This window comes from Ruditapes philippinarum, unplaced genomic scaffold (assembly GCF_026571515.1).
Source record: "Ruditapes philippinarum isolate M1 unplaced genomic scaffold, ASM2657151v2 ctg1013_1_1_1_1, whole genome shotgun sequence".
NCBI lineage: Eukaryota > Metazoa > Mollusca > Bivalvia > Venerida > Veneridae > Ruditapes > Ruditapes philippinarum.
This window is the reverse complement of record NW_026851668.1, coordinates 140,979-155,879: the sequence shown is the minus strand read 5'-3', so window position 1 is coordinate 155,879 and position 14,901 is coordinate 140,979. Positions and strand designations below refer to the sequence as shown.

At 34.4% G+C, this 14,901-nt stretch overlaps 1 protein-coding gene across 1 annotated transcript; it reads left to right on the top strand.

Annotated features, from left to right (window-relative positions):
* Positions 1-5,470: 5,470 nt before the first annotated feature.
* Positions 5,471-13,345, top strand: LOC132736263 (heat shock 70 kDa protein 12B-like). The gene is made up of 3 exons (XM_060723367.1): positions 5,471-5,657; positions 12,405-12,510; positions 13,082-13,345. Exons 2-3 carry the CDS (start codon positions 12,407-12,409, stop codon positions 13,326-13,328), a joined length of 351 nt encoding a protein of 116 aa, XP_060579350.1. The 5' UTR covers positions 5,471-5,657; positions 12,405-12,406; the 3' UTR covers positions 13,329-13,345.
* Positions 13,346-14,901: the final 1,556 nt, after the last annotated feature.

The window sequence follows — 14,901 nt, the reverse complement described above, 5'->3', positions numbered from 1 at the left end:
TAATTTCAAATTTTATGTTTTGAGCCTTTATGACCTCAATGGAGCTCTTTTAATAACACGAAAATTGAGATACATATCAATCTTACTAAAAAATAAGTGCTAAGTTTGTTGAAACATTCATTATATTTTTACTTTGTGCTACTTTTTGCTGAATCATCCTAAACTTTAACAATGGACCTGCATTGAATTTTGGAACGATCCTTTGTAAATCTGAGGGGATTTTATATTAAAATGTCAAATTTTAGTAGCTACACTGTTTTCAGTCAGACAACATTGATTTATAAGCCAGACACTTATTATTGAGGTCTTCGTATTGAAATAGTAAAAGACCTCTACCCTAAGACGAATTTTAGCTGTAATTTTCAAATAATAAGAAGAGCTATTGCACTCACTCAGACGTCGGCATCAGTGTCACACATTGGTTATGATTTTGCGTGCAAGTTGTTATCTCCAGGACTACTGAAGGGAATTGGTTGAAACTTCACACACTTATTTGAGATCACAACAGGAGGTTCAAGGCCCATAACTCTAAAATGGATTTTAACTGAATTACAAGCCTTTTTGGAAATAATACATATTTTAGATGTTTGTTTTGCATTTTTGCTACTATTTTAAATGTGCATTTATTTCTATATAATCAATAATAAACCAATGAGAAGGTTAAAGGCCAATTATGCCCCAGAAATTCTTTCAAAATTAATTTTAATTTCTCAAAGGTTTTTAGCTCACCTGAGCTGGGTCAGGGTGAGCTTTTAGAATCGTTGAATGTCCGTCATCCATCAACATTTTTTCATTAACCCCAGTGGTCACATTTTTGACTCGATCATCATCAAACTATGTCAGGATGTTTGTTTAGATGATTGCTCGGATGAGTTGGAACATGGGTCATCTCGGATGAAAAACTAGGTCACAGGAGCTAAGAATAAAAATCTTGTTAACACTAGTGTCTACTGTTTTAATCCAAATACAATGTATCCTGTAAATTGGTCTGAAAGTCTTTTTTGATGATTTCTATGTCAAGTTCGAATATGGGTCACCTGGGGTCAAAAACTAGGTTACACCAGCCAAATAGAGGAAAACCTTGTTATCACTCTATTGGTCACATTTTTGACTCAAAAGTCATCAAACTTGGTCAGGATGCTTGTCTAAGTAATTGCTCGGATGAGTTCTATGGGTCAGGTGAGCAATCGAGGGCCATTTTGGCCCTCTTGTTTATTTTTGGTTTCAAAAAGTTACTCGTTGCCCGATTATTTGAACCAAAGTTTGCTTTAGTTGCTTTTCTTTAATAAATACAGTTTAGTAGTGATTTAGTATATTTTGTATGGAAGTCAAAACACAACTTTGTTTACATTTTGCTTTATTTTTGACACATAATTTCACCTTCACAGTGGGCAAATCTTCCCAAAACCTGGGACATAAATTCAGCATAGTCATGCCAGTGTTACGTACATATGACATGAGCATCACTTTGGTAGTTGAATATTGGAATAGCTGGTAGTTGGTAATTTGTAATTCACCAGCTTGAAATGTTTGAACATATACATTTTTAAGGAGGGAACCTAGTTTGGTTATTCATGTGAATTCAGTGTCATATAGTAGTGTCCTGTGTGTCAGTGAGGTAAAATCCTGTTTGTCAGTATTGTCCTGTGTGTCATGTTCACTGTGTGCGTAGTGTGTCAGGATGTTGTCTTTTGTGTGTACGTAGTGTCGTACATGTATGTGAAAGTGTCCTGTGAGTCAGTGTTTTGAGTGTAGCCCTGTGTCTATAGGTTAGGTAATGTATTGTGTATTAGGCCAGTGTATAAGCAGTGTCCTGTGTCCTTGTTTGAGCAGTATTCTGTGTTGAGTAGTGGCTTACGTGCCAGGTGTGTGTCATATTCGTTGTGTGTGAAATGTGTCAGATAAGTGTTTACCCGATGTGTAGAAGGTTTATGCTAAGCCTCCTATGTGCAAGGTCAGTGTTTTAGTAGTGGCCTGCGTGTCAGCATGTCAATGGTATCAGTAGTGTCCTGTGTATCAGTGTGTGAGTAGTGTCCTGTGTGTCCATAGTGTCGTGTATATCAGTGTGTGAGTAGTGTCCTGTGTATCAGTAGTGTCAGTGTGTGAGTAGTGTCCTGTGTTTCCATAGTGTCCAATGCATCAGTGTGTGAGTAGTATCCTGTGTTTCCGTAGTGTCCTGTGTATCAGTGTGTGAGAAGTGTCCTGTGTTTCCGTAGTGTCCAGTGTATCAGTGTGTGAGTAGTGTCCTGTGTATCAGTAGTGTCGGCGTGGCAAGTAGTGTCCTGCGTGTCCATAGTGTCCTGTGTGCCAGAAGTGTCCTGTGTGTCCATAGTGTCGTGTATGTGAGTAGTGTCCTGTGAATCAGTGGGTCCATAGTGTTGTGTTTGTCCGTAGTGACGTGTATGTGAGTAGTGTCGTGTGTATCAGTAGTGTCCTATGTGTCCGTAGTGACGTGTATGTGAGTAGTGTCCTGTGTGTCCGTAGTGTCGTGTGTATCAGTGTGTGAGTAGTGTCATGTGTTTTGTAGTGACGTGTGTGTGAATCAGTGTGTCAGTAGTGTTTTGTACGTCCGTAGTGACGTGTATTTAAGTAGTGTTGTTTGCGTGAGTAGTGTCATGTGTGTCAGTAATGTCCTGTGTGTCATGTGTGTGCGTATAACGTGTATGTGAGTAGTATCGTGTGTGTCATTGTGTGGTGAGTAGTGTAGTGTGTGTCAGTAGTGTCCTGTGAATTAGTGTGTCAGTAGTGTCCTGTGTGTCAGTGGTGACGTGTATGTGAGTAGTGTCGTGTATGTCATTGTGTGAGTAGTGGCGTGTGTGTCAGTAGTGTGCTTTGAATCAGTGTGTGAGTAGTGTCATGTGTGTCCGTAGTGACGTGTGTGTCAGTTTTTGAGTAGAATCCTGTGTGTCTGGTGACATGTGTGTCCGTAGTGACGTGTATGTGAGTAGTGTCGTGTGTGTGAGTAGTGTCGTGTGTGTCAGTAGTGATGTTTATGAGAATAATGTCGTGTGTGTCAGTGCCATGTGTGCCAGTATTGTCCTGTTAATCAGTGTGTCAGTAATGTCCTGTGTGTCAGTAGTGTCCTGTGTGTCAGTAGTGTACTGTGTGTCCGTAGTGACGTGTATGTGAGTAGTGTTTTGTGTATCAGTGTGTGAGTAGTGTGTCCTGTATGTGAAGTCAGTTTTTTAGTAGTTTTTATTAATCTATTTTAATTTTTAAATACGAAAGATTGTTAGTATTTTTAGTGGAGTAGCGGGGGATCGAACTGGCAACCCCTAGACTTGTAGTCACACAGTGTTACCACTGCACCACAGCGCCCGCTCTGATTTATAACTATTTTGAAAGTCCTATATACATTATCACATTAGTAAACGTGAAATTGAGTTAATATGCAAATGAATTTTCACACCTAAATAGTAAATATAGCTGTTAGGTCTTAAGTGTTTTACAATGACTGACATTCGTGTCCTTGCTCGAGGACTTTACACAAACGAGTATTAAATGGAAAGTAAGTAAGACTGTTGATAGGCAATAAAAAAACATACCAGAGAAAGCCATGTTCAGTTAAATATAAATAGAATTGCAGTTCTAATATTGATTGTTGTTATAATGACAAATGATGATTTGTGACAAGTCTATTTAATTAAGTTTTAACAGTTATAAATATTTCTTTTGGCGGAAATTAGGTGAAAAAGTATGTTTAAGTAGCAAACCCCCAAACTCGTGCTAATGTTCTTGAAAAATTTAAAGATGTAATGTAAATTAAAGGTAAAATATTTTCAAGTGAACAAAGAAAGTAATTTACATATTGCAAACAACATTTTCAGCCCATGTAAATTACAAAATATAAATGTCAAAATATGCATAAAAGCCCTAACTTCGTTAGTCACGCAAAATAGTTATATTTCAATTACAATCTTAGATAATTTTATCTAAAGATTTTTTTTTCAGATTTAAAGTAACAGATATATGACAAGATTGATTAATTCTTTCAAATGGTATCACCCTCGCTCTACATCGACAAGGGTACTCAGTTGGTTATTCGCATGAATACCAAACTACCTACCAGAAAATAGTTGATAATGTTAACGTTTAACAAATTTTACGGTTATATAACCATGATAACTGGATGTGTGTTTTCTCTAATATGGTAACACTCCCTTCACTATAAATCGACCAAGGGACTCAGTTGGTCCACAACTACTTACTTAAATGAAAATACATTGTATGAAAAGAAAAATGTGTTCTCCAACATAGAAAGACAATGTCTCCTCATATCCACCAGGGGGCTCAGTTGGTTATTAGCGCAAATCCCCAACAACCAACCAGAAGGTCGTTGGTAATTCGAACATAGCATGTTTTCCATTCAAAACAGAAAGAAATAAATATAACGAATTTATAACATTCAAGAAAGATGTGTGTTTTCAACATGGAAACATCATGACTCCTTACGTCCACTTAATTATCGCGTTAATTATCCCACTATATCGTTTAATATGCTTAATTTATCTGATAAACTATAGATATTTGTAATGTTGAATAGGTAAATAACCACATAAGTACATAATTTTATAAAGAGAACACACTGATAATTTTCGTGATTATTAAGTACTTACATGTGGGCATAAATATGCCACCATATACAAGTATTTTGATTTATTCATTCTGTTTATAGGTTGATAATTCATTATATTGCGTACATGTATCGGTTTAGTGGAGTATGATACTATCTTAACTATTTACTTAGAAAGCTTCATAAAATTATGACCCACAGGAATTATGTAAACTTTGCATCGTCTTAGAATGACGTTAATTATAATACCTCTCTGATAGTTTGCTAGTTTATGTTTCATATGAGTGTCCATTGGCACATTAAATAAGGAATAAGCAATAAAATGTACATGACTGTCGGTAACTCACATCCGATATGCCACAAGTAATGGCCTTAACCTTAGGCCTTAAAGGCTTTATTTCGAAGCACAAAATGGTGATAATTTCATTATTAATTTATTAATTATTAATTTGAACCCCCCACCCCACCGTTGCAGTTTCCGCAATACATTGGCCATTGGTAGAGATTAATTTTGGGCCGGAAAGTAGGTCAAACGTACCGTAACTAGAGAAGTTATGAAGTGGTAAAGGTTGGTGGTGGTAAGCAAAGGGCCTGCATGTCTTTTAAGCCGTCACATTATACTGAGAGCTCATATGCACCCTAATACCCTTCGTCGTCCCAGCATTTTTGCAGTTACTCTCCTAGGAATCAGACATTGGTAGCTGGTTTGCAGAACAAAATATTTGGGTGTGTTTTCTTTCGCCGTTGCAAGTTCTTCAGATATTCTCCCGATGCTCAACGAGGTGCACATACTGAGGGCAAGAGGTTACATTCCGGATATCACCTCCCTAGCTGGTACGTGTAACTATCAGAAAACTTTGTTAATAAAAGGCCTTGTTATATTATTTCCACGTATTTCTTTCTATACAAGGAAGTAAATCATAATTTGATAATTTGTTAAATCTTCATCTTGTAAACATGTTCTCCATATATTAAAAAAACTTGTATGACTTAATGGTTTAAAAAAAGGAATCGCCGTACAAATTGATACATTTATAGATTTTACTAGGACCCCATAAACGGATTAAAAAGAAAAGCAAATAAGGTATGGTGGTTTAATTTCAATATCTTATATTTTCAAATCTATTTATGTTAGATAAAGCAATAAATCTAATGTAAAAATCAAAATGCTTTTTAACTCTGAAAAAAACACCGATTGTTTAAATCGACTTTCTCGGCACCTTTCTTCATAGCGGTCCATTTTCAAAGTTGTTAGGGACAAAAAAAAGAGTATATTTTTGGTCCAAGAAAATAGGAATTTCTGGATGTAAATTTGAAGTTTGGAAGCTTTTTTTAAATTTTCTTTCTTTTTGATGATTTGAGTTTATTTGCATTCATTTCATTATAGTGACACCACTTAGTGTTTCTTTTTTTATATAGGTTATACTAAAACAAGAATAAATAAATTAAGTATGACCTACATTTTAATGTTATTATATTTTCATGTTTATATCGAAACTTGGTGCGTAAAGAAGAGTACGCTAGTTTTACGGATCGATTCACGTAGTAAAATATTATAATTTTAAATATAATAATCGATACGAAAACATATGTAGGTCATTTAATAAGGCATTTTGGTAGATTTTACCCTTTATTACCCTTTGTAAGAAGTATACTGCACATTTGTGCAGTCTGGCCAGGTTCTTAACTGTTGATTGATCTTTTTTAATATTTCAGAAAGTAAAATCCCTCAAACTCTGAATGGACTGTTCCAAATTCAAAGCAGGACAAGCCCATTTCACGAATTCAGCAGGTTAAGGGTTGTTAACTCCATTTACAACTAAAGAACTCCCCCCCCCCCAACAAACAAAATTCGAATGATTATTGATTACTGAAAATAAGGAATGTAAACATATTTGTGACTGTTAAAGGTTTAAAAAAAGATAAGGTTAAGTTTGTACAAACTTTGAAAATCGATGATTATGGAGTGCCAACATTGTCAAAATTGCAGGGTTTCTTTATAACTATAGTTTCAAGCATTTATATGTTGTCCTGAAAAATGTGTCTGTTTACCTCGTCTTTTTTTTTTAAATAAAAAAAAAATAAATAAATAGTAAGCCAGACAAACCTCGATCTTCGCTCATAATTGACCTTGACATTGGAGGTCAATTTTTTGAAATTTCAATTGTTTGCTGTAACTGGCTATAACTTTGTTTATATTGAATGAATTTACTTCATATTTTAACAAAACATTTTTTCTGTAGGAAAAGACCTACATGTATATTAAATTCAAATTGACCTTATGCCTTTTATGACCTTGATCTTGAAGATAAAATTATGGAACTTTTGCGATTATTGACTGTAACTTGGTAATTAATAAATGTTTTATAAGTATACAAAACAACATTTTGTACAAGACCCTCTAAAAACGTTGAACTGACATTGACTTTGAGCTTTAAATGACATTGACCATCAATATCAATTTATTGAATTTTGATTACATTTTCATAGAATTGATTTAAATCTTGGCTTCTAAACAAACATTTTGAATTTTGAGATGTGACATTGACCTCAATTTTACATTTTCAAGGTCAAACTAATGAAATATTCTCTTATTTTTTCTATATCTAGCTATAACTTTGTTATTCATAAATTGATTAACTTTATATTAAAACAAACATCGTTTAGGTCAGGACCTTCGTGTATATCAAATTCAAATTAACCTTTGCTCATTATGACCTTGACCTTAAAGGTCGAATTATTCTATTTTCAGTGATTGTCGCTATAATTGGCTGTAATTTAGTAATTAATCAATGGATTATTTTCATATTTTGACGAAACAACCTTTTGAACAATACATTAAAACAGATTGAACTGACCTTGACCTTTAGCATGAAATGACATTGACCATAATGATTTGTCATAATTTTGTTATGTTTTGTTTTTATACAGATTTGATTCATATGTGGACAAAACAACATTTGTGGCCAAATAGATATGTGGAATAATTTAGATATGACCTTGAGCTTAAACGACTTTGACCGTCAAAAGATTGAATTTTGATTATATTTTCCTAACTTTCTTATTTATTTTTGGAAATGATTCATTATTGGACAAAACAACAAGCGTGACAAGACAGACCTATTGAAGTTAAAAAAAGATTTTTTTCTTTTTAAAGATTTGTTTAAATCGTTTATTTGTTTGCTTTTAAGAAAAGTAAAAAAGTCGAGCGTTGCCCCTGCCCGGCGGTGACTCTTGTTAGGTTTTTAATTCACGGACTGTGATATCTGGAATGCGGATTCTATCTTCTGTAAAAAAGATTCCTTATAACAGACGCGTAGTTATCTTGTCATTCTTCAAGATGAAATACCTGTTCAACTATATAAAAACTATAATTTAAAACAGTAACGAACACTCCAAAAATGTAGTATAATAAAATGACATTCAATTTTGACATTCATTGTACTCCATAATTAGTAACGCTAAGGCATTGTACAATGTATTTATGAAATTTGAAACAGATAAAATCTGTATTATAGTTTACCACAAACAATACGTATTCATCATTATATATGTATATACATGTAATTTTAATTAATATCTGTCTCAAACTTTGCGTTATATTGTATGAAAAAGTAGTTATTGGACAAATTGGTTAAATTCTTATCAAGTGTAAGTAAGGTTCAGGTCTACACTGTAGGTTGCTCATTTTTTTGTATTTTGATCTTGACATCCCTTAAACTTAATTGGAATGCACTGTTCTTCACAAAATGCAAGACACATTACACAAATTCCATAGGTAAATGGTTAACTTTTTTGTCCTCATAATTCATTTATACACGGCATGTCATTAAGAAACAGTACGTTATTGGATGATGAAAATAGTAAATTCTGACAATTCTGTATGAAACACGCAAAGTGCCATTGCTTAAACTGTTTTTTTTTAAAATTTTTTGAAAGTTTAAGTTTCATACCAGTGGTTAACTTTATCTAGAGAGATGTGTATCTTTTAATGTGTCCCTCTACACATCGAGTACTAATATCTGGCCTACAACGAACGTATATCACCATTTCTTTATGGACTGAGAATTGCCGAGTCATTTGATGACAAAAGCTCCCCCAACTGCAACTGCAAAGGAGATCCGAACCTCAAACATACACGAAATGGTTGTCATAAAAAGTCCACTATTTAATGAGATATCCTTCTTGAACTTAGAACAAATAAAAACAAATCTGTTTTGCTCTAATTTTTGTAAGAATGTTTGTCTAATAATAATTATATCTCGACTTTTTCGAAAAAGAATTTGGAGCTATTGCTACAGTCGTTCCCGTTGCCGTGAGAAACTTTAACATTAGCCATATTTTTTATATTTCTAAATGGATAGTCTTCATATTTAAAAACAACCCTTTGTACAAGACCTTCAAGAAGACCAGATTGGACTTGAAATTGACTCATTGAAAAAGACATTCAAGGTCAGATGTTTATTTTTTGTTAATTTTTGAATTTTTGTTATAATTGGCTATAACTTTGTTATTTATGAATGGATTGGCTTCATACTTGGATGCAAGAATACTTAGGACAATTTTTAACTGGACAAATTGATTATGACGTTCATTCATGAATGACATTGACCTTGAAGGACACAACAATCATTGGGACAAGACTTTAAAAAAAGGTTTTGTTGAACTTAACACAGACCTTATTTTTACCTTGACATAAAAGGTGAAATCAGTGAATTTTTGTTACAAATGGCCATAACTTATTTATTAATGAAGTTGAAATACACGGGGGTGGAACTCCTTATGGATCTCAAAATTGATACAAATGTGAAGGAGAAAATAGGTCAATCACAGGGTAAGTTTTCACATTTTTTAAAACATTAATATAAAATTCAAAGCTTTTTTAAAAAAAAAATCGAAATGTGATTCTACCCTCCTTACTTTCCTCTGTAATTACCCATTTTTGTCCCGGATTTTTTATGCTGTCTTAATCGAGATATTCGACGACGATGAGGTTTGAGGAGGTAAAAATGACTTTATCGGTTGTTTCATTGAAATTATTTCGAATTATTCCAACCTGAGTACAATATTAGTATTTGACATTGATTGTTGTCGCCATAAAGTATCTTTATTTTGTAAAATATTATGTGATTACCATTTACAAAAATTAAACTAAAACGGAAAAACAATGTCGACTAGAATAACACATTACTTCTTTTCAGCCCCCCACCCCCATGTCACTATAAAAGTATATCGTATCGGTACGTGTATAATGTCTATTATATTGACACCTATGATTATGTTGCTGCCAAAAGTATTAATAAATTTAAGTTAATGATTCTTCTTTTACCATTGTCATACAAATATTGAATTGATTTTGGGTTGTTTACTCGACACGAGAGCAGAATATTTCTTTTGAGGACAATTTTTATGAAGAACTTGCAATTCACAACATTACAATCAATAAGAAAATACTTGTGCCTGTGAGTGAAAATCTATTAAATACACTAGTGAAATCTTAAAATACGCATGTAAATAAAAATAATTTAGGGAGAAGATATTATGAATTAATAGCTTTACAAAGAATGGCCCATTTCATTTTGTAGGCTGTTTAATCTTGTCCAAGTTACGTTTTCTCAGTGGAAAAATACATATCATACCAGTAGTATTTGCTCTGAGTCAAAATGTCTATACACTAAGTAATTTTAGATTTTTAATATTTATTTATATTGCTAGCAACAGATAGTAAGCCTATTGAGGTAGTGATACTTAATTACCAAACACACGGACAAAATAAATGTTCTTTTAGTCAAAGCTACGGAACTAAATTGTTCCTTTAGATTGGCTATTCAATTACTTTATGAAAGTGATCCGTAGTTTTGTAGATGGTTTCCTTAATCATCTATGGATCTCTTCAACACATCTGGAGCTCGATTGGGTTTTTCACCAACAATTCCTTTATGTTGAGACCAATCTCAATAACTGTTTCTATAAGAGTTTGTTTGAATGTTAAGCATCATTTGATGGTAAGATTTTGTGAAAACTCTGTATTTGGTGTCCGTTTAGCGACATTTTCTTCATACGCATTGCATATTTAAGGCACACTAGAACAACCCACGACAGAAAGAATATCCCAATTATGACTGCATAAAAATCCTAACAAAAATGGGTAAATATTGGGGTAGAAATACAATTCATTTTTCTTTTAAAAAAGCTTTGATTTTTTTTATAAATGTTAAAAAGTTGAAATCTTAACCTGTGATTGAACATTTTTTCACAAACACTTCGGGCTCAAAACGCCTTTAAATTCAAATAAAATGTATATTTGTCACTCCCAGCACATGTCATAATTATTATTGACGTTGAAATATGATTCGAAATACTTAATTTCATAAAATGTTAACTAACTACTTTTGAGACGCTTATAGGCTTTAGTACTAGAAATTGTTGTGACCCTCTCTACACATCAAGTACTTTTATGAAATGGTTGAATGGTCCATCAAAATGTCCATTATTTAAGTCTAACGGAATGCATATATGTGATATTTGTATAATTCTAAACTACTATGAACATTTTTGGCATGTTGCCTTTGGAGATCATAGATAGCAAGATGACATGATAATATTATTTTTTTTTTATCTCGACTTATTCTAAGAAGAATTTCGAGCTATTGCCATTTGGATAAGACCTTCAACTGGACAGAACTGAACTAACCCTATTCTCATTAATGACAATGACCTTCAAGGTCAAGTGTTTGCTTGATTTTTAGCTCGAAAATTCGAAGAATAAGGAGAGCTTTCCAAGTACCCCAGCGCCGGCGTCAGTGTCGCGTAACCTCTTATGTTAAAGTTTGTGTACCACCTCAAATGTTTTCAAAGTCCATTGACATATTGTTTTGAATTCAGCACACTTGTTCGCCATCATGTTCCCAACGTGTACAAAGGAGGAGGTAACTATCAATCATTTTGACAGAAATATGCCCCTTTACGACTTAGAATTTATGTGGTACACCTCAGATAATCCATCGTCATACATCTTTGAAACTTGGCACACTTGTTCACCATTATAATCTAATCTCAACCTGTGTCCAAAAGGAGGTCACTGTATCAAGCTTTTTTTAAATAAAAAATATTATGCCCCGTTTTGTACTTCTGTATTTTGCACTGAGAATAGTCGACCACCCTGTTTTACTGACAACTCTTGTTGCGACATTTGACTATACTTTGTTATTTACGAATGATTTCATATTTTGATACAACAATACTTAGTTGAACTGGACCAAATTGATTATGACGTTTACTCGTGAATGAACTTGACCTTGAAGGTCAAATTACTGAATATTGCTCGATTTTTGCTTTAATTGGCTATAACTTTTAAATATAAAAATAAATAAATTGTCCTCACCCTTGAGCGCAACGATGTTAGGGACAGTGTCTTAAAAGACATCAAACTCAATTTTGACTTGAATGAAACATGACCTTGACGTAGAAGGTCAAATTTTTGTAATTTGTGTGCTATAATTGGCTGTAACTTTGCAATAAGTGAATGGACTATCATCGTATTTGGGCACAAAATCCTTGGGACAAGCCTTTTAAGACAATCATATTAAACGTGACCTTGAATTTATGTTGACCCTGGCACTAAAGATAATACTTCATAGTGAAATATAAGTTTAAGAGGATGTTATTGCACAACAATCTCATAGTCTGTTACTGCGCGCTTCCCAACAAGACGTACAAAATATGACATTGTGGTTTCAATATGCTTTGTGCTTTCTATTTTCTGTGCTACATGCAAAGTTATTGCAAACTATCATGAATCAGTATAACGGTGTGTTATTTTCTATTCCAGACATGGCAGCCCCAGTCCCACGTGTAGTACCTCCCATGGCTGGTTCGATTGTTACCGCAGCAATAGACTTTGGAACAGCATGTTCTGGATATGCCTTTGCATTCAGGTGAGTTCTTTATCATTTGTATAGTTGACCACAACAAGAATACCACACAAGTTTTAATGTCAACAATTAGGAAAATATATCTTGGTAAAGAGAAGACCGTGTATTTTTTATTGGTAAAATAAGAATAGCCACGAGTGATATATGAATATTTGATATTCACGAGGTGAAATATATTTCGATCTTACACTAAACAAAACAAATTTTCTTTTTATTATATGGAAAGACATGTTAACCTAATACTAAATGAAAAACCCGCCAAATAATAATACAACGTGACATCAATTTACGAGATCACGTCATTAAGCTGGTTTCCAGTATTGTGTAGACTACGCTGGTATTGTAACGGACTTAAATTCGAAACAGTGAAAATATCAAATTTATAATTTCATTATTTGAAACAGTGAAATATCAGGTTTTTTTTATTTCACTGATATATAAGTACCACCGAAAAGCATGTAATGAATTACAATAAAACAACGCAAATCATGAATTAAATTTCTATAAACCACCGAAAAGCATGTATAATATAATTGTGTTCAGAACCGATTCAAAGGACCGAAATTATTTTTAGGCACCAACCTTTAAAGATATTCACAAATGCATGGTACGCTGATGGTATGATGTTATCTACGGGTAAAGCACCCACAACAGTTCTTCTGGATCCGGATGGTAATTTCAAAGCGTTCGGTTTTGAGGCTGAAGAAATGTACAGTAACTTAGTTGACGAGGATAACAGTAATGGATGGTACTATTTTCAGAACTTCAAGATGGAGTTATACAAACAAGCGGTATGCATGTTTATGTTTTATCATGACTAAAAGCGTTAGTCACATTATGAAAATGACATGATATAAGAAATTATTTAGTTTCAATAAATCATATAATTAAAATGAATGAATAAATAAATACTTTTTTGTGACCAATAATTACTGTAAAGTTGTGTGTTTCTTAGCATTATGCTGTTAAAGTTTGCCGAAAGCATGTATCGATAGAAATTTCTAACCCATAGCCAACCTGCTATATATCTGGAAATAATTTGTCTTTTCCCTTAGCGTAGAGGCATGCCAGCTTGCACATCTTTTGTGGGTGTTTGTTTGAGTTTATTTACACTTGCGAGATGTTGCCCATGTCCTGCAGATGTCCCAATTCAAGAAGCTTCTCCCTGTCCTACAGAATGCCAAGTGTTAAGACATTCAAACACTGGACTTCGATTTAAAGTCTCACCCGAAAGACTGATTAGAAATTTTAATAGGCCAGCCCGGGAATCAAACCCACAAGTCTCGCGCTCTAACCGATTGGATCATGCGGGCTGGCACATATACTACTCAACTTTTACTCAAGCACCATATGTTTGAGTGTGAATATGTTTTGGGATAATTTTATTAACGAAAGGTTCTAAATGTTGATTTACTGTTTTATCAATTCAGCTGAAGGACGAATTTAAACCTATAAATTAGTTTTACATTGATTTTATGCTAGAGAAGAGGATGATCCCCCCTCTTTGAAGATTTCAGAACATGCAGCGTGTTTTCCAAATTTGTTAAATTGGATTTCTTTTTACAGTTTTAGACTTAATACCATATATGTGACCCGTGACTATCAATGACAGCTTGGCATACTTCCTTTTAGGTTTCTGATCGTTTTTACGGGTATGGCTGCCCATTCTTTGACCAACATGGCTCCAAGCCCTTGGATGATTCTGAGTTGCAGCTGACGAGCTGAAATTCTAACTTGCAGCTCATTCCACATGTGTTCTATTGGAATTAAGTCAGGTGAGCGATCTGGCCAGTTCATGCGCTCAATAGAATCCCTCGATAGGTAGTCCTGGACCACCCTGGTCCTATGGGGGCGAGCATTATCGTCCATTAGAATGAACTGATCGCCGACTGCTCCAGCATACAATCTCAGATGTCGTATATGTATCGCTGACCTGTCACTGTGCTTCTATTTAGCACAATCCGGTCGGTTCGTCCATCCTATGCCTCCTCACACCAAAACTGACCCACCTCTGTAGCGGTCATGCTCAGCAATATTTGCGGCCTATCTGTGAAGTTTAGGCAGAACCTGGACACATCAGTGAACAGAACGTGTCTCCAGTGTTGAATGGTCCACCGTGTAAACTCCATGGTTCATTCCAAACTGGTCTGGCGATGTCGTCGCGTCAAGGCAATACGTATGCAAGGTCCTCTTGAATAAACATTACCTTTATGTAGCCCTCTACATACCGTTTTCGGGGAAACAGGGGACCCCGCAGCTTTAGAAAAGGGACTTTTTGAAGATAATTTGCGGGTTTGCACAAAACGTTGCCTGAAGGCCCAAAAACCTACCTTAAAGCTGGTTTGGGACATTTTGCCGACCTCCACCCATTTTTTTCCTTTTTGGGCGGGTACC